The sequence below is a fragment of the Acomys minous genome (genome assembly GCF_964271855.1).
Source record: "Acomys minous genome assembly, chromosome: 2".
Taxonomy (NCBI): Eukaryota; Metazoa; Chordata; class Mammalia; order Rodentia; family Muridae; genus Acomys; species Acomys minous.
This window is the reverse complement of record NC_140484.1, coordinates 111,306,114-111,329,563: the sequence shown is the minus strand read 5'-3', so window position 1 is coordinate 111,329,563 and position 23,450 is coordinate 111,306,114. Positions and strand designations below refer to the sequence as shown.

General features: G+C 39.7%; 1 protein-coding gene across 8 annotated transcripts in view; it reads right to left on the bottom strand.

Annotated features, from left to right (window-relative positions):
• Nucleotides 1-23,450, bottom strand: part of AKAP13 (A-kinase anchoring protein 13) — a 281,857-nt gene that overhangs the window by 130,492 nt on the left and 127,915 nt on the right. For all 8 annotated transcript variants that reach the window (XM_084801414.1, XM_084801408.1, XM_084801407.1 and 5 more), the window contains exons 6-8: nucleotides 20,355-20,547; nucleotides 13,005-16,104; nucleotides 9,447-9,571 (exon numbers count right to left, since the gene is read on the bottom strand). In XM_084801414.1, the coding sequence (XP_084657540.1) occupies nucleotides 9,447-9,571; nucleotides 13,005-16,104; nucleotides 20,355-20,547 (3,418 nt within the window). The remainder of the gene's footprint in view (nucleotides 1-9,446; nucleotides 9,572-13,004; nucleotides 16,105-20,354; nucleotides 20,548-23,450) is intronic.

The following is a 23,450-nucleotide window of genomic DNA, read 5'->3' as shown; positions in this document are numbered from 1 at the left end:
CATTTCTGTGTCAGGAGGTGAATTCTAAGGTAGGCCAGGGGAGGAAGTTGGACAACTACTTAGTTAGTTGGGCAGACAATGTTTGATGCTTTGGGGTTTCTAGGGGACAAATTTATCCCTTGCCAATTTTAAGATTATAACCTCACGATCATTAAAATCACTTATATCCAGATGCCTTGGGAACAGTTACTTCTTGAAGATTTCACATTCTTGTACTTACAGAATCTGAACACAGAGATCTTTAAGTGCTTATGTGTGTACTTAGTCCCATGCTCTATTAAAAAAAAAAAATCAAAGAATGTCTCCAATTAAAGTACATATTTCTACTAATCTCTCTAGGCAATAAATGATTCTTACACTTTACTGTTTATCCCCTGGCCCTCATTTCTTTGATAGTTCTCCAGCATGTGTGCGTATGCATGTATGTTAAACATACGCATAATACAAACTACTGCAAGCTCAAAGTCAGATGTATACACTCAAATATTTTCAAAGGTATCCACTGTGCAATTACATTTTTTCTATTACAGCTTGACCTATTGCAACTAAGTCAAAAAGCTTCAGAAATTTCTTTCAGCAACTGTCAATAGTAAAATCTAAAGCAAAACCTTTTCCAAGACCACATGTCACTACAGAACAAATCTTTCAAAACTTCATTAGCTATCAAGCCATATTGTTTGGCCAGGACAGAATGCTACCTAAAAACAGGAAAATGTGTTTTGCTTAAATCTTATTTTTGAGCTAGGTATAAGTCTGGAGCATTTACATGTGATTTTAAAAGTATTCTCTACATAAAGTTTACTGATGGTATTTCACTAACAGCTAATTTGATTTTCTTTTTCTTCAAACATTTGTTTGCTTGTTTATTTTCTCCCCCACCCATCCAGCCCCCCAACCCACGGTGTGTTTGTATAGTACATAGGTCAGTCAAAGGATGGAACTCAGGTCTGCAGGCTTGGCTACTGGTATCCTTATCCATAGTGGCATCTCCAGATCCCATCAGCTAATATTTTTTGGAAGACTACATGTGTACTGCTGTAAGCAGTTAGAAACTATATCCCTGCAACTGTTTCTATCTAAAGGCAGTGACAGAGCTTTAGGAGTTCTCAAAATGGAAAATGTCTGTATCAGTGCATGAAGTCAAAGAGGTACAAGAGATAAGTTTTCTCTGTATGAATAGAAATACTGAAATAGAAACAGTACTGCTGCCACATGATTCACATACTATTGAAGACTTCTATTGTTTATTCTTCTATGGTAAATGTTACTTTTTTAATTTTTCCACTCAAATTTCTTAAACCTGGCTTTCCTACTAGATCAGTTACTTACAAACTGGCTTATTTCTGAAATTTAGATGATTCGAGGATCTGTGCAGGGTCAAATATGTTAGGCAGGCAGGTAAAGGACACCAAGAGATCCCTGAATCTATGTTCCTTCCATGGAATTCCAGTATCACTTGAGCTATGTGTATATTACCCAAGAAATACCATTACACTTCAGACAAACATGTCTATTTGGGCTTCACAGTGCATTAATGGTATCTGATATGCCACGTTACATGTACTGTAACCATCTGCATATGCTTCCTTGCTTTGACTAGACTGTGTGAATGCTAAAGGCAGAAGCAATAACTAACTTTCTAACAATGCCCAGTATGTTGATGTAATATGCTGACTAAAAAAAAGGGTCCTTGTCTTAGTAAAAAAATAAATGGGAATCAACCTACAGGCAGCCTTAGAGGCTGAACATTTGAAATCAATACTTCTGAAACAATTCCACCTGCAGAGAAATATTTAACCCTTCAATGGTCAACAAGGAAGCCATCATTAGTTATCCTCCTCAAATATATACCAAATACAAGAGGTCTACAACTGCTCAAATCATAGGTAGTTATATGTACTCTGAGGAGTGGTATATATTTCTCAGCATATTTTTTAGTTTTTTTCTACTAAAGAAGCATTCCTAAGAGGCAAAACAAAGCAGTTCTAAGATACATTACATCAATCAGTTGACCAGGAACTTAGGATTGAAAGCAGTTTTCCTAAGATCATCTGATGATGGCTCTTCCAAGTTTATACCAAAGACTGTATTTCCAGCACATTACCACATAAAAATAAAACATTGGTCTTTAAAAGTAAATGCCTTTATAGGGGAGAATTTACTATTGAACGGTTGGTTTTGGGCTGGAGAGATGACAGCCGTTAAAGGGTAGGCTCACAACCAAAAAATATAAGAGTTTGGTTCCCAGCACCCATGGCTGTCTCTCCAGCCACCAAAACAAAAAACAAAAAACAAAAAACAAAAAAAACCAAACCAAAACAAAAAAAGCCTGGTTTTAACAAATAACCCTAGAACTATACTTTAGCACTAAAACTTGGTCTTATTTATTGGTTTAGTAATTCTCTATTTACATTACAGTATGAGCCTAATAATAAAGAGTAGCTATTTTCATGTCAGCATATTTGAGGCCAAACAGAACTCAGGGAGCATGAATTGAATCAAGCTCTGAGAAAATTACTGGGCACAAAAATCCAACTGATCACAACTATATCCTGCCACAATGTTGGCATTACTTTCTAAGAGGTTTTTTTTTAAAAAGAAAAATCCACTATCCACTATCCTACCACTAGGTGTGATGCTTGAGTTAACTGAAAATGAGGTAATAACCTGCAGCTTATAAAATACCCGTGTTATATGCTAGAACTTCACTGACTCTAATGAGTGCAAATAACCAGGTAGGCATCAAAACTCCAAACATACATGAGAAACTGAGCCTCTACATGCAATAAGCAAAGTCAGTCAGATAAACAGATGAACTGTGCTTAAACCCTTAGTTTTCTGGGCTCCATTTACTTTCTAGTATGATTAAATACTAGCTTGGTTGTCAATATAATGAAGTAAGGATAAAAACACTGTGAAGTTAAGATTGCATGACTTTGTCTCAAGAGGAGGTGGGCAGTGTGAAGATGAACACAATTCCTTGAAAACATGTGGATCTCTGAGTTCCAGTTCAGACCCATCTGTACACCAAATTAAAGACCATTCATGGGTAAAGGTAAGACCCTGTTTCAAAACCTAAACAAAACACTGCATCGTCATACAACTGAAGACCTCAAAGCAAAAAACTTGGAAAACATTTAAGGGAAAGGTGACCAGTTAAACAAAGTCTGATCTTAATAAATGCACTGTGATTATCCTTTGGTTCAACATATATGATATACTCCAACACTTGAGAACTTCTCTCTCTCTCTCTCTCTCTCTCTCTCTCTCTCTCTCTCTCTCTCTCTCTCTCTCTCCTCCCCCCCCCCCCCGAAACATATGCTGGTCAAAAATTAAGAGCTAGAACAAACTTTAGAAATTGTCAGAGACCAGTATACATGAGACAATGAAGACTAGGAAATTAAGTCAGTCAGGGTCATTTGAAACTGTATGATCATTATCTCTGGATTGTGGTTTCATAGCTGGAGATCTCCTGGAGGCCATGTCTTTTACACAACTGTATTGAAGATCTGCAGAAACAGTGACTGAAAAATTTTCCACTTGTAGGACTTAGAGAAAGCTGCCCCAAAACTAAGGGGTAAGCTTCCCCGTGGCCAGTGCGGGCTATAGAAATGTACCCAAAAGGAATAAATAAGGGGTAGGGAACTGGTTTTCTTAAATGTCAAATGTGTGTTGAGAAAAATTTATTGGCAACTCAGAAAGAGGTCAATTTGCCATTTTCTGGGGGACAAAAAAAGCTACGAACATACATGTAAACATGATGGTGGACATGCTCTCTAAAGTCCTTTTTAAAAACTGAGAACTCAAAAAATAAATTAAAAAATAAAAACTGAGAACTCGGGTTGGGGATTTAGCTCAGTGGTAGAGCAAAGGCCCTGGGCTTGGTCCTCAGCTCTAAAAAAAAGAAAACAAAACTGAAAACTGTTAGTAGAGTGGCCATAGTGAAAGTCATCTTCAAAGTATTCTTCGCCTTGTACTAAGGTACTGAGTCCTCCAGCAACTATGGGAAGTTTCTCATGCAACTGAACGTGAAGGCTAGGAAGAGCCAACAAGAAGCAGAGAAGTTTTTAATTCAACTCCTGGACACGTGGAAACAAAAGTACACCCCTTGAGATGAGAGGAAAAAACTCAATGTTCCCACTAAAAATGGTAGAAGGACAAAGAACGCTAGATGATGTTAACAGGTGGCAATCCAAGACAAAGACTGCAGTGATCACAGCTTTAATCACTAAATTTAATACTGTAAAAATAACTAATACAAATTCTGTTAATCTAATGTCTAGGGGTATAACTACAAAAAAGAAGACAGCTTTGACTGAAAATGCTTTCTTGATTTGGGGAAATGTGTTAAATGAAGAGTTTATTTTCCCAGTAACCTAATCCTCAACAAATGGGATTTTATAGTTGTCCGTGAATGTACTTGCTCTAGAGTGTCTGGCTGGTGGGCCCATGGCATCCTGACAAGATACACTGGCTTTTGGGATTAACCGTTCCACATGGTTAATAAGCTTATGCAATGAGCATTTGGGAAAGAAATTATTTCAGAGATACCCGCAATAAACAGATACTGCAATGAAGCGAGCTCTTTCTGAATAAACCAGACCATACCTTACAAATAAAAGATCACTGCTATATAAGGAGATTTTAGTTTACAGGAAAGGGGGAGGAAAAGCTGAATTTGAAATGTTTTCCTGATTCTAGTAGATTATACTCTCAAGGTAAATGGCCCTCAGCTTCTGTTTCTCCAAGTATAAACACAGTATCATCTTTCCTGCTTCCCACTTGGCACAAGGCACTAAACCTTTCATGTAATTCTTGAGAGAGAGAGAGAGAGAGAGAGAGAGAGAGAGAGAGAGAGAGAGAGAGAGAGAGAGAGAGAGAGAAAGAGAGAAAGAGAGAAAGAAAGAGAGAAAACAAGTCTAAAAAATAGTGGGATCAATATAATCTTGATGATATTTAGATGCAGCTAAATAGATAAAACCCACAGGTATTTGAAATCAGAATCAACTTCAATCCTAAAACAGAAAAGGAAATTTCTCCCACTGCTACAGAAAGCATGAGGAGTCAACGTAGTGGTTTATAATTTGAGTATATAATTAGTAAAGTACAATTTAGGGGCACTTGTCTTAAAGTGACAAACCCACCATAAACCAAGAAGATATTCTCAGGATGACTCTTCAAGAAAGAACAACAGTATAATGGAAGCATTTGGTAGCACAAAGTTGGGTTACAGCCTAGATGATAGTTCAACTAATGGTGTAACAAGGCATTTAACTATCCTGAATCACTTATATGAAGCAAAGGTGTTCCATTATCTTTATCTTTAAATTTTTCAAGGTCTCACATCTTTCAACTTAAATTATTGTATGATGCATGCTAATCCTGAAGCTTTTATTATGTAAGTTAACTATATAGAAAGAGAGCCTGAATCCTTGTCTACTCTTTATTTAAATAAATGGGAAATCAGGATCTGAAGTTATTAAGAAATAATAGTAATGCTAAACTGGAGCTGTACTTATATGCCAGATGGTTCTGAGCATCTCCCCCTCAAGGGTGAAAAGGCAACAGAAGATAATTTAGAGACCCCTGAAGTTACCAAAGTATGTAAGAAGAATCCATGTTGAATAGTGAATTACAACCACTAATAAAACTTTGACAATACTTAATAAATAACAATCATAAAATGCTGTGTATGAACCTTATATGTACATTAATGGCTTTGCCTCCTGGATTGTGAACAATTTTCAACCTAGAGATTTCAAGAACTCTGTGGCATTTAACATACAAGTTTTTCCTGAGACTACAAGAAAACACCAACCTTACTAGTTCCTATATGTACCATAATTTTAAAACACTTAGTATCTAAAGTTGGACTTCTATAACTACTTAAGTGGACCAAGGAGTACGAAATATAACAGTTTGGTTTGCATGTCTAAGAAAACAGGATATCGACCAAGATTTCTCTTCAAATGGAATCTGATTTATACTTACTAGCAAACTGCCACAAATTCCCTATCATTCTAGATTTGCAGGTCTTCAGACAAATGCATTTGTTCTGTTTTCTATTGGCAGAGAATGAGTCAATGAAGCAATAATTCAATGAAGCAATGACTGGCCTATTCCCAAGGTCAAAACAAAGCCTGGGTATGTGTCAGAGCCTTTGGATTGAATAATGTTAATCAAATGCCACTCCACCCCCAACTACAATCACAAACTCACTCAACCTTTCCCCAAATACAGACACTAGAATGTTAAGGCTAAGATGAAGAACCGAGATGAGAAAACTGAATTATACAAAGGCTAAGCCAAAAGTCTAGTTCAGGACAGTCAGAACTCAACCCCCTACCCAATTTACAGTGCAGTAATTAGGGGTTACACTGGAGAGTAATGTTTTTCTATTGTTTTGTTAAGATGAGTCTCAATTTAGCCCAGACTAGCCTTAAATTCATGGCATTTTTCCTGCTTCAGCCTCCCATGTACTGGCATTACACAGGTAGCATCATGCTGAACTTAACTTTCTTTCTTTCTCTTTCTTTCTTTCTGTTTTTAAGTTTTTCAAGACAGGGTTTCTCTGTGTAGCCTTGGCTGTCCTGTACTCACTTTGTAGACCAGGCTGGCCTCAAACTCACAGAGATGTACCTGCCTCTGCCTCTGCTTCAAGTGCTAGGATTATAGGCATGTGCCACCGAGCCAGGCCAACTTAACAATTTTTAAAAGGAAAATCGAGAAGAAAGAATGGATTAGTAAAACAAAGAAATCTGCTTGCTCGGTCAACTTTCACTTGTACACAGTAGAAGTTAACACAATACTTGCTGGTGGTAATCTAGTACTGGTTTTGTATAGCCCATGGGGCGGGGTGGGGGTGGGGGCGGGGCACAACTTAAGAGCAGATTTTATAGTTTTTAATGACTGGAAATTTCTGAAGCAAAAATATTTAATACTATGAACATCACATGAATTCAAAACTTAGTGTCATAAACAAGGGTTCACTGAAGCACAGAAACATTTGTCCACTTAAATGTTGTCTATTGTTGTTTTAACACCGATAGCAAAGCTGACAAACTAGGACAAAGTCTGTATGTCCCACAGAGTCTGAAACTCTTCTACAGACCTTAGTTTTCTCCTGACTCAATAAAAACATAGTTAATGGATAAAAAGAGAAGAGCTGAATTGGAAGAGAAAGTAAGACACAGGAAATGTTGAAGTCTGTATCCATAGGGTGTCCTTTCAATTCAGATCAGGGAAAGCAAGTCTGGGTACAACACCGAGAGGAGAGGTGAATGCTCGGAACTTAATCAAATTTGTAATAATGCTGCCAACACAAAACCCTCCATTATTTATACCTGAAAAATTTTTATAAACTGAAAATCATACTGGCATATGTTTTCTGTACCAAGGAGAAGTGGACATAAGTATAAAGTAAGAGATTCCTTAACTCCTAAGTTAGAAGGAGAGTCCCAGATTTCTGTTTCTGATGCCTGTCCCATGACTCTTCTAGGCTCTACTCATTTTCATGAAAATGAGGTATGTTGAGAGACCAGAGCATTCTCTCTCACCTCCTAAAATTGCAGAAGAAATAAGGAGAAAAGAATCAGAAAAGGGCAAAACAAACAAAACTAGAGCCATCTGAAATCAGGCATATGAGTTTATTCTTTCACTTTTTAAAGAGCTTCTGGGACAGAGACATAGGCACCCACAAATTTTATATTCTTGTTTCCTCTCTGGACACAAAAGCAACATTTATCTGAAAAATGCTTGTTATCCAAGTAAACACCCAGGCACTAGTCATGAATATTATCTGCAACAAGGGGTGGGCTGGACTAGCCAGCACCGTGTTAGCACAGAACTCGAATAAAATGAGGCTTTGTTATCACCTCATATACATTAAGCATTTGGAATGGTAGAGTTGTTTACCTGCTGTGGTAATTTTAATATTTAAAATGCCATTCTGGCCTTTGAAAAGCAAAAATAAAACAATTTCAGGTCTAGCAAAGGGACGCTGACTTTCTAAGGGCAGTAGAAGTGAGTATATTAACTTGTTGGTCAGCTTTCTAAAAAACTTTGACTAGTACAAACTCCAAAACACAAGAGCACAAAGTCTTCTCAGGAAGTGCCCTTGATCTGAAAGTTAGTTACTTTAAGTCAGAAGAAAATGTTTCCAAAGACTCACTGAAGGAGTTGAAGAGATGGCTCCGTGGTTAGGAGCATGCACTGCTTTGTCAGAAGACCCAAGTTCCAGTCCCAGCACCCACATCACTCTAGCTCAAAGGGGTCCTACACACTCTAATGGCCTTGGAGGGTATCTGCGCGCGCGCGCGCACACACACACACACACACACACACACACACACACACACACACACCACTCTTCCTAAAATTAAAATAATAATTCTGTTTTTAAAACTCTAAATATCAAATTTGGAATGATTACATGGCCCAACAATTCCACTCTTAAGAACACAAACACACATTCCTTACAGATACATTTCTACATAATCCACCAAAGCCTTCTGATTTCTAACAGGCCCAAACCTAAAACATTATAGAATAGACACCTTCTTTACAATGGTATATCTTTACAATGAAACATTATCTGGCAATAATCAATGCTGCAACATGAATAATATGTCAAAATACTGTAAGTCACTGAAGCCAGCTAACATGAATACATGCTCTATAATTCCATTTATATAAAGTTCAAGAATGGGCAAATATATAGAAAGAGAATTTAGATTCTTGACTGCCAGTAGGCACAGTGATTTTGAGATGATGATGTCATATAGAGAACATAAACAGTCAGTCTGGACAGACAGCTCAGTGGTTAAAGGCACTGACTGTTCTTCTGATGCCTTCTTTCTGGGCTCTGTGGGCAGTGCACACACAGTACATAGACACACATGTGAGTAAAACAAGCATAAGCATAAGTAAATCTCAAAAAACAGGCAGTGGTGGGTGCTGGATTCTATAACTGTAAACAACTACCAAGTGTATTTTATTTGAATGGTGGTTTTGCAAATGTATTAATCCTCATAAAGCTGCTAATAAAATATTTACTCAACTTTTTCTTTGCTAATAATGACATTCTTCGTATTTTAGACACTCAATACTGTGCTTCACAACAGAGACATATAATGAACAAGTCAGGGTTAATAGGTGCATGAATGCCCTTCAGTGGAAATTCTTGTTGCTGTAAATCTGACAACAGCTTTTGTGCTTACAGAGTAAATGTTTTTCACTGTAATCTCCAAAGGATTCATGTAGGAGAGATGATTCTAAATCTTTGATGACATCAATACAAGTTCAACAATAACATATCATTTATTTCAAAAGCAGAACAAGAAAGAAAGGGTAAAAACCACCACTGTATTCCATACATAACAAGAGCTAAGGCTATTGATCAGGCAAGCAGACCACTGTGTCCATGCAGGCCTACAGGTGCTACTTACCGCCTGGGTCCCTGGGCCTTGCTTCATCTTGGGTATGGTAGCTCCATTTCCGACAGCCTCCTCAGAAGGAGCTCTGGTTTTACTTGGAAGATCCACCTCATCTCCAGCTTTAGTGCCTGGCATTTCTAAAGAGAATGTGGGTTCATAATGAGTGCATTTGATTTAAAAAGGGGCGGGGGTTTCCTATGTAGTTTCATATTTATACAACAAACTCCAGGTTTCATGTGTTTTGTTTTCCATTAAATGGAACCCCACACTGAGCCACTCCTAATCATATGACTCTGCGACAGCTTCCCAGACATTAAATGAGGCTACAGCTAAAGAAGTTTCAACTCACTGACTACTCAATGACTGTCTCACTAGTGACTTCTCATGAAAATGTATGAACACTCATCTGACAGTAAATTCATAAACTACAAGGGTACAGGCTAACATCTGAAACAAGGCAGTCAATTTTGGACACCATTATAGCAAAAGATATTTGTACTGAGAAAACAAAACCCCAGACAGGGGTTTCTCTGTGTAGCCCTGGCTGTCCTGGAGCTCACTCTGTAGACCAGGATGGCCTTGAACTCAGAGATCACCTACCTATCCCCTGGGTGCTGGGGTTAAAGGCATTAGCCACCACCACCTGGCTGCACATTATTTTTTTTAAACGATTGTTTCTTCCAAAAGCAAAACACAGTTAAAAAAAAAAAATCAGAAACTCTTTTCCTTCTGCAAAAGGCAATAGTAATAGTTTCTCTTACTGAGCTACCACATGGTAAAGCAAAAGCAGGAAGTGACAGTGATGCTTAAGGCAAATTTAGACTTCTGACACTTCTTTGAAGGGGGAAGACTGAATAATCACAATTTAACTTAATATTCCAAATATAAATGGAAATGCCATCTCATTTTCTTGTGGGTTTTAATAATGTAGCAATCCCATTATTCTGGCAATAAAACTCCCCATCCAAAAGATAGAAGAGGGTTCTCTCATCTAAGAATAAATCACTTAAAGATTCATTTACATTAATAGCATGTGTGACCCTCCAAAAGGTCTTGGAGTGGAAGAGTCACATTCCTAACAAAAGAATGTTCAAAATTTTTTCTGTCTTTTCCTTTATAATTATATAATCTTACTGGTAATTTAAAATAGGTGGTCATGTTTGTTTGTCTAGAGAATGAAAATCTGTTAGCTTAAAAAATATTTTATTAATTTATTCATGCTACATCTCAATTGTTAGCCCATCCCTTGCATCCTCCCATTCCTCCCTCCCTCCCGCTTTCCCCCTAGTCCCCTCCCCTATGTCTGTGACCCCCTGTATATGATCATAGGGTATCAAATCTCTTCTTCTGTTAGCTTTTTATATAATTAAGTTTTATTTTAAAATGTCTAAGTATTACTTTTATAAAAATTTTAGGAAAATATATCTAAGAGAGAGGTAACTGTGTGTGTGGACAGGGGTGGGGCGTGTATGGTTACTACTGTATCCCACAATGTGATTTTTAACATAATCTCAACTTCCCTATACCTAATCAATGGAAAATATGTACCAGCTACAACAGTAAACATTGATTACTGAGACTGGCTTGGTTTGGTGAAGCACTGGCAACCTATAAACACAGTGATCAACCAATGCTTTTGATGAGGCAAGGGTTCATATTCTCTTCTAACGGGCTTCTCCCAAATCAACAGCTAAACCTGACTCATAAAACAATCCATGAATGGAATGCAATCTGCATGTAAGCGCGCACGCACGCGCGCACACACACACACACACACACACACACACACACACACACACACACACTACCCTTGGCTATTTTCCCCTAAAGCAACGTCACCAGGGACTTTCCTCAACCCTGGCCACCTCGTGAAGAAAGCACCGGTTTCTTCACTACCAGCTACTTTTTTTGTAGTCGAGGCTGAACACCAAGCTTGTTATGAGTCCTTCTGGTAATAAAACAAGTAACTCATCTACACAAAATATACCAACCCCAAGATCGTATTAAATATTTTAACAACTTTGCCCCATTTCTTAGTATCTGTACTATAGTTGTGTATACTTAAAAACAGAAGTCGAAGATTCTGTCAGTTTTCTTTCTTTTTTTTTTTTTAACCCTTTTCTGATCCAGTGTGGCAGATACATACTTAATAGCTCACAGATGCTAGGGTCAAATCGAGATCATAGAACAAGGAGAAATAAGCTCATCCAGGGTGGCCAAGGACAGAGCACCCAAAGAAAGGCAAACAGGCAGGCATCAACTTACAGCCACTCCCATGTTTCTGAAATGTCAATCTGCCAGGGCCCCCAAAATAGACTGGTTGTTGTGCCTTGTTTTAAAAATTAGAGACCTCATTTCAATGCCGAGATAGAAGTCAGTCTAAAATAGCACTAAATCTAAAGACCTTAAGTCACCAAAATCAGCTTCCTTAAATCACTCAACGGTTTAAAACAGCTAAAAAGTCCTTCATCAGGGCACAGTGTTTAAACCTCCTCTTCCCAAAGAATTTCTTTTTATTTGTTTGTTCATCTCTCTCCAAATCCCACACCCACAATTGTAACTTGTATTACACTTAAAAGCATTGCCAACAGTTTAAAAAAAAAAAAAAATATATATATATATATATATCAGAAAAACAACAGAGGCATGGTACAGCTGGTAGCAGATGGGATATAAAAGTCTGCATCTAACTGACCTTCAGGGACTTCAGAAGACAAGACTGACAGCCATTCCGACTCTAGTTTCAGCTTGAGTCTCGAAGGCCATTAAAAAGCTCTATTCAGCGAGTTCATTCCATTGAGCAAGGGTGGTTTCTCTCTGCTCTCTCTGGACATGGTTACCCATCGGTGGACAGGCTGCTTGTGTTGAGCAATCTGCCTGGTGCAGCTGCTTCACCAAGATAAGCAGACAGCAGGTCTGCCTGGTGACAGCACCACAGCAGACTAGGCTCAGGCGGAAATCCTGTATCCTATTGCCCTGTGCTGCACAGGACCCTAAATTCTCATACTCTGCCTAAAAGTGAGCAGCAAACCTGGAGGTCTGTTCCTCAGGCAGGAAAAGGAGGGAGTACACACCCTCAACTTAACCAATGACCTAATATCACCATTTTAGATGTTCGTTTAATTCAGTACTTCTCAAAAGCAGCTGTTCATGAGACCAGTCTGACTTTAAATTCTCTTACAATACAGACAATTAAGACTTGGAAAAGTTTCCAACTTGTAAACAAAGCATATTCATTACAGCATTGTGCTCTGTGGTTCTAAAGAAAAATATGTTGTTTAATTATCTAAGACCATCCAAGGTGCAGGTACTGTCTTCCAGATTTAGAAACTACAATAGTTCTATCGTGACAGTGTGGGTTTAAAAAAAAAAAACCTTCACGTCTATAACACAGGAAGTAAAATCTGTACAACCCAAGACGACATGTGTTTCCTGACAACAGTGACTACTACTTGGAAACTACTGAGCAAACAAGACCTCAAACCAACAACATCATCATCATTCTTACTAGCATGTAACAGATACACATTTCTTAAGCCATAAATTAATTTTATACAACACTTTGCTCACCTGGTGCTGGCTCAGGCTTGTCGACAGGTAGAATGGTTTTCTCTGGTTCCTCCATCTCAACAACACAGTTCCCCGTGGTCTCTTCATGGGCATTATCCATCTGCAGGGCCTCCTCAGGTAGGAAAGCACATGGACCCTCTGTACAAATATTCTCTAGCTGCTTAGTCTCCAGACTGCACAGTGATGGATTACTGATTTCTCCCTTAGTCATCAGTGTGCTGGAGGCCTTGACTTGCTTGATGACGGCCTCCACTACACGAGTGGCAGCCTCCTCTATGGAGTCTGCTCCCAGCAGCACATGTGCAGTTTGCACTGAGACTGTTCCAAGTACAGTGGTGACATTACTCTCCTCTCCCGGGACTGAGGCCTGTGTGACTTGCTTCATGCCAGCTGGGAGGGCACTGTCATTAAGAGCTGAGAGCTGTGTCTCTGGGGGGAGGTCCCTGGCAAGATGCTGCATTGTTTCTTCATCGTTTGGGGCCTTTTTGGAGTTACTCGTGGAACAATCGAGGTCTGTTGCCTCCAGTTTCTCTCTCTTGCAATCCAATGGTACCATCTCTGGGGTCATGACTTCGTGTAAGCGAATGACACCTTTGTCCAGTGAAGCTTCGGGCAAACTTGGAATCATTTTCTTCTCTTGGTTGAACAACTCTGAAATCAGAATGTCTTCAGTGTAGTGTGATGTGTCCTTTCTTCTGGGCTCAGTAGTAGCTGGTAAAGCACAAGCCACTGTAACCTCCACCATCACATTTCTGCTTTCCTCACACACACTGTTTTTCCCTGGGAACTGAGTGTCCTTCCCACCAGCATGGAGAGCAGAAGGCTGGTTACAGTGGAGCACCTCAGATGCAGCTGAAGGCAGACAGGGCAACAGGGATGAATCGCTCTGCTCTGAACCCAAGGCTTTCTGCTTTGAATCTGCAACCACCAGGCCCTTTACAGCCCCACCTTCAGTCAGCAAGGAGACCTGCTGCGGGGCCACTTCCTTGTTGTGCTTGGTTTCTGTTTTCAGACAGGCAGAGGGTGTGTCCGCTGAGTTACTGTGCTGTGTTTTCTCCCCGGCACAGATGGCCAACGTAGGCTCTTGAAATAGTCTTGCTATCTCCTGCTCAGGAGGTGGTGGCTCCTGGTTTTCCCTTGACATTTCTGAAGAATGCAAGTCTTCTTTAACGGAAGAACATCTCATTGTTTTATGCTCGTCATCTTTTCCCAGAGCTGCGGAGCTTTCTGGAACCACCACAATGCTACACTCTTCAGGCAGAAGAGAGTCAGACAGTAAAGCAGCTTTATCCACACTTTGTAGTGAAGAGTCACTCAGAACTCCAGGTGTTGCTGCCGGGCCAGGACCCTCGCATTCTCCACCAAGGCCTACAGGGCTGGTGTTTCCCATGCTGGTCTGAAGCTCTACAGCTGACGGTGTGGACAGGCCAGTGGCTCTGTCTCCTAGCTTATCAGTGCCATTCAAATCTCTTCCATCTGGGCCATCTCTAGAAACTGTAGCTCTATGGGACTGAGGAGTTGCTGTTCCCTTTTCTTTCTGGGAGGGGACAAGAGAAAGTGCGTCATCTTTAGTTACTGATTCACTCTCTGGACTGCTTGCCAGAGAGAAACTGCTGCCTGGTGGCGATACCTGGTCTGACACTAGTTGTTTCTCAGTTTGGGGGATCACTGAAGGCAGATGTGAGACATCCTCACGTGTAGTCACTAAAGGTGTACCTTGTTTCAAATCTTTTCCTTGATTCTTTGCATCTATAACACAGAGAGGACAAACCCCTACAGATTCCTGGGTATTTTTCACAGTGGCAGAAGTGACTGTGTCAGCCTGTGGGCCTTCTGGGTAGAGGGCAATGTGCAGACATTGCATGTCTGCCTGTGTTGCTGTGCTTTCAGGCAGGCTAACTTTATTACCACTGCCGTCTTTTACAACCCCCTCACCACTAGAAGTCACTGTGTTGTGCTGACACACAGACTCAACGCAAGATGTTCCAGCCACGGTGGCAGAACTAAGCAGAGCCGGGGTGCTCTGGCTTTCAGAGTGCCATGAACTAGAGTCTGATTTTTGTTTTGGTCCCTCCTCTGGTTTGGGCCCAGAGAAGGTTATAACCAAGGGTGATGGTTTCTCACAAAGGCCTTCTAGTAGAGTACCAGGTTCCAGGCCACCTGAAATCTTGTCTTCGGCAGCAGTTGGAAACACCTGAGAGCCCTGTTCACTTGTAGCATCGGTTCGTTCCTCACAACTGCTCTCCTGAGGTTCCACTCCTGTTTTCTCAGTGGGGATTTCTCCAGGATTCAATGCAGCTGATGTCTCCGCAGGGGTGTCATCACCCAGGGAACTGCTGGCGAAGACATGGCTTGTAATACTGGCTTTCTCCATGGGTTCACTTAAAACCTGAACATCAGTTGCCTCAGCTGCGCTAATGTCGGCATTCTCAAGTCTTTCCTTTGTGCCATCCCCCACCTGAGGCTTACTACTGTTCTGAGTGGTAGCATCTGGGTTCAGTAGGCTATGTTCCAGTTCCCCTGCCCTCTCAGGGGCACCAACATCTGTTGAAAATCTGTCTAGTAGCCTGCTTCCAGAAGAATGCTGGCATGCACCTGGCTCTGTGACCATGACTTCCTGCAGCACACTACCCCTGTTGCTTAGTGGCTGCTGACCTGTGACCACTCCAGAATTTTTTGTTCCAGTTACTTGGTTTCTGTTTCCACAGGATGGAAGGCCTTTTGTGGCCTTTACTCCACAGTCAGGGATGCTCTGAAGGCAGCTGTCCTGATAAGATGCAGACCCAGAGTCCACGGCAGATGCTGGCTCCACCTCTTCCCCCTTTCTTCCTACTTCTTTATTTTGCGTATGATCACAAACTACATTTTCTTCCTCGACCACACTTGACAAATCACAGGAACTTTCAGCCTTTCCCTCAGGACTCCCTCGGCAGTACAGAGTGCTCTTAGTTTCTTCAGAAGAAAGCTGCTGGTGCTCAGATGGCTCTGAGGCACAGGGAAGGAGCTGGCCTTCTGTCTCCGGTGCTTTGGGCACACTAGACGTATCTTGCGTTGTCACCATTAAGGGCATAAGATTGTCCATCTGTTTCAAGTTTGTTTTCTAGGAGGAAATCAAAGATACTTCTTAAATACTAACCATAAAAAGAAAAGGAGAGGGGGAACCTGACGACGAGAAAAAGATGTCCCTGACAGCTGGAAGCAAAGCCTTGTGGGACAGATCCTTCTTTCCAGGCCTTCTCCGTTAATGCATGATGTGCTACCCTCTGCCCACACCTGTGTATCCACTGGGATGTTAAATTTTCTTTAGGTTAAAAAAAAAATCTTTAGGTAATACTCAGGGACTGCTTTCCATATTAAAAACAGATTAAAACCTAGGCCTCAAAAGCCTTGTTCTAAGAAAACACAACAAACATCTTCATTATCAGTGAGGACCCTTAGCTCTTTACAGGAATGGAGTCTACTTCCATTTGTCTCAAAGATTAATAAACCAAAGCCTAACCAGCCTTAACACTCCTTTCAATCAAAATATTCAGCCTCATAACTCTATCTCTAAAACATGCTCAACCCAATACAGCTACACTTTTAGAATTAGGGATAATTTGTTTGCTTATTTTCTCAGAAAGGCCTCACTATGTAGGAAGAACTTGCTATGCAGTCAGGCTGGCTATAAAATGGTTGAATTCTCCTGTTCCTGCGTCCTGACTACTAGGATTATAGGGTCAAATTACCAAGCACAGCATAAGAATTTTTTTTATATTACTATATAAACAAAGAAAACAAATAAGAAAGAAATGGCTAAAACAATCACAGTTCATCAATCTGATAAAAAATAACACAGCACTATTATATAAACACTGCAGGCAGTCATCTACTCTATCTGATCTATCTTCTGCTGCTCAATCAATTCCAACCCCCACCCCCCGGTGTGTGTGTGAGAGAGAGAAAGAGAGAGAGAGAGAGAGAGAGAGAGAGAGAGAGAGAGAGAGAGAGAGATACAATATGGAAAAACTAAGTAAAAGTCACAATTTATGAAAAGTTATAAATTAAACAAAAAATAGCTTGCTGTTGACAAGTGCATACTGCTCTTGCATAAGGCTTAGATTTCTAGTCCCAGAGTCCTATATCAAGCAGCTTGCAACCACTTCTAACTCCAGCTCCAGAAAATGTTACCCTCCTTCAGACACACTCTCTCTTCCTCCCTCTCAAAATAAATCTCAAAAATAAGTAATATAAAAATGTCATAGATATGTAGACAAGGCTCAATAAAATTGAGACAACCAAATAGAGTCGGACCTTTAGTAAATTTATAATATCAAATTTCAGTGATTCTTAAAGTACTATTTATTTGGTACACAATTATTTCAAAATATCTGCTCTTCATATGTTACTTGTCTATTGCAATAATTCTGTATACACCAACTAGCATGTATCGTTTATCTGTTTAATTGGTAAATATACTGAGTAGTCTATCATCAGATTGTTCCTGCTAATTAAAGCTACTGTAGACTCTGTAAATAATAGTAAAATGTGTTATCCTCACTAAATTCCTTTTGTTAGAGCATACCCAACCAGATTCTCACCAAAAATGTGCATGCTATATTCATTAAAAGTATTCAAAATTAGCCTGGTAACACTTCTAAAAGTAGGACAGCAAATCAGCACCTTTAACGAAGGGCTAACACTACAGACCAGAGAAGCAAGTAGGCACTGCTGCCTAAAGATTTATAGAAGCAATGTTGAAATGTGCAAGGTAAGTTTTCTCAATTAGATGATCATCCATTTTTTAATTCAAAGGCAGAAAAAAGTAATTACACAAAAGTCTATTCAGAGGAAAGTGAGAGGCTAGCAACAAATATCATTCAGAAAGGCAGAAGGCTGGAGAGATGGCTCAGTGGTTAAGAGCACTCGCTGCTCTTCCAGAGGACCTTGGTTCTCTTCCCAGGACTCACATGATGGCTTACAACTATCTGTAACTCCAGTTCCAAGGGATATGATGCCTTTTTCTGGCCTCTGTGAGTATCTGCACAGACACACACAATGCATGCACATGATGCACAGACATATACAATGCATGCACATAATGAACTGACACACACAATGCATGCACATGATGCAAACACACAGTCTATGTATATGATACACCTGCACGTGTGCGTGCACACACACACAAACACACACACACACAAGCATGCACATGATGCACTGACACATAAGAAAATATTAAAAAAAGAAAAAAGAAAAAGAAAAAGAAAAAGAAAAGAAAGGCAGAATAAGCCATTTCATAGAATACTAGTGTAGTTTTTTGGTTTTTGGTTATTTTTTGTTTTTTGTTTTGGTTTTTTTTTTTTTTTTTGGCTTGCTTGTCTCAGAAATAATGCCTCTAGCATTGAGCTGGCCCTAGATGACCTCAAACAAAATTATTAGGCTGTTTCCAAATTCAATCAGCTCTGAAACACACTGGATGGAATTATCTAAGCTTAGTGTCTCAGATGCTACAGTGCAGAAGGATACACCCATGTGACGTCCATATCACCCACAATAAATGCTACCAAGGAGTCTGTAACGATTTTACCTCTGTCAGCCATTTTATCGTCAATGCTTGAGTGGATTATAAAATCCTTATTTTTAAGATGGTCTTTTTAACTGTCAATGATCCATGTAAATATGGCAGCTCTATCATCACTCACTGAAGAGTGGTGAAAGGGTTTTCCTAAGGAGTAAATTCCATTCCTGGTCCTTAGTAACCATCTAGAAACTTTGGCCTCTTTTAGTTCTAAAACATTAAAAAAGTAAATTTCTATTCATGACAGAAAAAATTTGTTCTCCTTGCTACACATTTGTACATCTAAAATGCCTATGAATATCTTTCATTACTTCAGAAATTTGTGAAGAATTTTAAGGAACCCAGCCCACTGGGCTGGTGAGATGGCTGTCTGAGTAAAGCACTCACTATGCAAGCCTGAGAACCTGAATTCAAGCCCCTCAACCTGTAATTACAGGAGAACTGACTCCTAAAGTTGTCTTCTAACCTCTATACACATGTCCAATAACCAGGGTGTGTGTGTGTGTGTGTGTGTTGTTGTTGTTGTTGTTGTTGTTGTTGACTACCTACAGGCATGAGGCCTGTACTTAAGTGTAGTTTGTATAACCAATGAGACTGTGCTGGAGAAAACTTCCTTTTTGTGCAGTTATTGATTGGAGGTAGCTTCTGAGTTAGGGATGGGAACTTGTGTCTAATTTCCCTTTTGGTGCCGGGATCCCATCTGGCTTAGGCCCATGCAGGCTCTGTGCATGCAGTCACCATATCTTTGAGTTCATATCCAGCTATAAACCCTTCGGTTTACAATAGTGACCTGCATGCCCTGCATGCAAGATACACTAGTCTAATAATGGCACAAAAGTTATGGAAGCAACTACTATCTGAGTGGTTTTAAGGCCTATTCATGAGATGGAACCTATGCCGGACACTGCTCAGGTGGCCAAGAACCTGAGACTAGGTAGAGCCTCGGGCTTAGGGGAAAATCAAATACTACTCTTCTGCTAAAGGAATGTAGCAATAAAATGACTCTTAGCAGCATTCTGCTATACCCATAGATCAGAGCCTTGCTCAGCCATCATCGCAGAAGCAGTAGATGGAACAAAAACAGAAACTCACTATGGAACCGAGTGCAGAGAGTTTAAGACCTTGCAATACTCAGTTCTAAAGGGGGATGTCTCCAGCAAATCCTCCACCCCACCCCCGAGCTCAGGGAACCCTGTGGAAAAGGAGGTGGAAGATCGTAAGAGCCAGAGGGGATGGAACACACCAAGGAAACAAAGCTTTCTCTAAGCAAAAGTAAAATTAAATCTCAAGCCTCTACTGCTAGAGTCCAAATTTAGCTCTGTATCTTAAGTGGCAACTCTCATAGTTCGCTTTCTATGCTGTTATAAACACCATGACCAAACCCAACTTGGGAAGGAAAGAGTTTATTACATTTTTATAACTCTTAGATATAGTCCATCTGTGCAGGAAGTCAGAGCAGAAACTCATGCCAGGAACCCGGAAGCAGGACCTGATTGACCATAGAGGAGCACTGCTTACTGATTTGTTCCCAGTTTGCTTGGCTTTTTTAAAATACAATCCCACACCACCCTGGCCAGGGCTGAGCCCTTACAATTTGATGAAGGTGTTTCTCAAATGAGGTGCTCTCTTCCAAAATGACTCTAGTTTGTGTCAAGTTGACAAAATACTAACCAGCACAGCAACACTGCACACTAACAATTCTTTATAGCAAGACTCACTGGGGGTGGGAGGGTAGAGAGGGGTAGACAGAGGCAGATACCTAACTAAAAATGAAAACCTTCCCTTACCATTAGCTGCTGTTGTATATTCATAAGTTTAGAAATATGTCCAGTACAACTGTCTCCATGGGGTTCATGATGTGGTTCAGATTCAGAAGTCAATGTATAGATGTCCAATTCTCGATGGTGCTTCACTGAACAGTCTCCGTAAGGGATTTCATAGGATAAACTGCTCCAAGAATCTGGCTCACCGGCATTTTCCCTGTAAGCAAGCAATCTTTTGTTAATACATAAATTCTACTAGCAGGCATAGGTTTAATCTTTTAAGTGTGATACAATATTCCTGATTGCTCTCTGAGCCTTCAGAGCAGAAAGTTGGTACATGCAGCAGCAATGATGGTGGGCATCTATCCTGTCTTCCTCTTTGCAAGAGAACAGAAATGGCTTAAGTGAAACCTAAAAGATGATTTCTGAAGGATAGTCTTTTGATCAAGACAGGAAGTCTGGAATCTTTAAATAGCTAATATCATGATAATAATCAAATAATGAACTATAAAGATGATGGCTTCAATTTGGTTTTCAATAGTAGCAAGACCCATAAAGACTGGGTGATAAACAGGCCACACCATGTGCTAACAAAATTCTGTTCCACTAGGAAGAAAGAACCAGTCAACCCAACCCCTGTACATAATTAACATGAATATCTGGTTCTGGGAACTCCAAACTAATTTTATTTTTTAAATTTAGAAACAAAAACCTGGCTGTGTGGCTCAGTAGTAGAACACGTGACTACCATTTGCAAGACCTTGGGTGTGGTGGCTAGTAGCAAACAAATATAAAAGTAAAACTCAACTTTGCTCAACTTATGTTGTAAACATATATGGCATAAAATAAAGCTTATATGGGTACAGACATGAACGACATCTGGCCTAAGACGGAATACATGAAACTATTTGTCTGATTTGTAGGAAACGTCAGATTTAAGAAAGGGGGCAGGTTTACTTGAAAACACTTTGAAACAAGTGAACACAGTAAGTAGTAACAAGTTCTGTCATCAACACTCTGCTATCATGTCCACGGGGCTTCTTCAAGACAAGTGAGTTCATCTACACAGGTCACGGCACTTCCAACCTTCCCTTTGCTCACAAGGTCCACCCACGTCTGTGTCTGCTTGCAGTACACTGACTTTACTGTATGGAGGGATTTACGAGTTTCAGATAAACAGCGATGAAGCATACACGGCTTCATATTCTCATTGTATGTATTTTGACATACATTTCAAGTTAAGGAGCCGCTTCTGTTTTTGGACGCACATCATGGAAGCTCTAATCCTAGGTGTTGTGTCCTTTCTTGTTTGTCAGAGACAATGTATAACGTTTCTGAATTCAAATGCAAGTACTGAATTTCTCGGCTAAATGATGTTACAAAGTGCCGTAAGTTCTCAGGACCTTAGTTCAATAACCTGCACACAGGAGCATGACAGTTCAAACACTATTTCAAGAAATGGATAAAACGAACATCAAAGGCTGAGCATAGGGAGCTTCTGTTGTCTGTGATTCCCGACTCCTGCCTTTACAAAGGCCTGCTCACACATTCTACCATTCTCAAAGCACAGACCTTTTTTATATATAAAATCATTTCATTTCATTTATATATAAAAACCATTTTCATTTTAAAGTCACTTCCTCTGCCCAGTCTACTTCGCATCTGCAGAGTATCTACTTAGCCTTGTTTTGAATAGAAGCTTTTCCTGTATCTACCATTAGTGATCAAGTTGTCCATTAGCCTTAACTTCTGCCTAGTTACCCAAAGTTTACTTAGGAAACTGTACATGATGCTTTTATTGTAACCAAACCAAGTCTAGCAGGACACAAAAGCATACCTACAAATACACTAGAGAGATTTTGCTTCTTTTAGTTGGTGAATTAGGATGCCCTGGTAAAGACATTTTAAAGAATGAGTGAAATGGATACCTGTAGATGAAGGAACTGAAATAGTACAGAAAGGTCTACAGAGATCTCCACCACTTCCTCTACCCCCATTCCGTTTTTAGATCATGGTGAGAAAACTACCATTCTGATGAGAGCAAAAGGTAGCTTGTTACTAACTGGCATTTATGCAGTACAGGCACCATTTCATTACTACATTAAACAGTACTGAGTGTTAAACAGAATCCTGAAACAGACCTCAAACTTTGAATCTTCCTGTCAAAGGTGATTTATATTATTTTCATTCATGTGAGCCCTAAACTGTTTGTGGTTTCTAGAGTGGCTCCGGAAAACACTTTTAATTCGGCAAGACTACTATGGTCTACTTACTCATCTGTGGCCTCACCTAGGGATAAAGGACATGTATCTTTTCAACATGTTTCCACTGTTCTATATAATCCCTTGGTACATTATACGTGCTCAGGGATTTGTTGGGATTCTTCCTCAGAGAAAAAAGGTTAAGAATTATCTTTTATTTTCCTCAAGATGTTTAAAATAATTTCAGACTGTAATTCTAGGGACAGTCAGACAACCTTGAAAAATAAAATAAATAATCCCAAAATGACCCAGTGTATTAAGTAATCATGGCTTAAAAACCACAAGTAACATAAGAAATCTAACAGGAAAAAAATTACTCAAAAGATGATTATTGGGCTGCTAATAAAACAGAAAATAAATTGTAATCGATTACAAATGTTCTATTAATGCAATTTACATCGCCACCCCACCCCGCCCTCATTATTCATGGATTCCAACATGACCCGCAGGCCAGTCTACACCTCATAATTCTTCTGCTTTGGCTTGCCTAATGCTGATATTATAACCATGAGCCATCATAAAATAACAAATTATGATAAGTGCACTATTTCATGAGAATGTTCTTATCATTAGAATCTATAGAATAAAACATTTAAGACAAAATGTGGTGATATTTGTAATTTACTCTCAAAAGGGTTTGACAAAGTATTTCTATATATGTAGATATATAAAGATAAAGCAACTAGAGCAAAAATTAGCAAATGGGGAATTTAGATGAATAACATACAGAAAGTTCATTGCACTATCTTTTCATCTTTCCTGTGAGTTAATTAAAAAAATAAAATCAACAAAGCTATGAGTGGTGGGGGACACCCGTAATCTGCCTGTAAACCCTGGGAGGCAGAGGTAGGCATCTCTG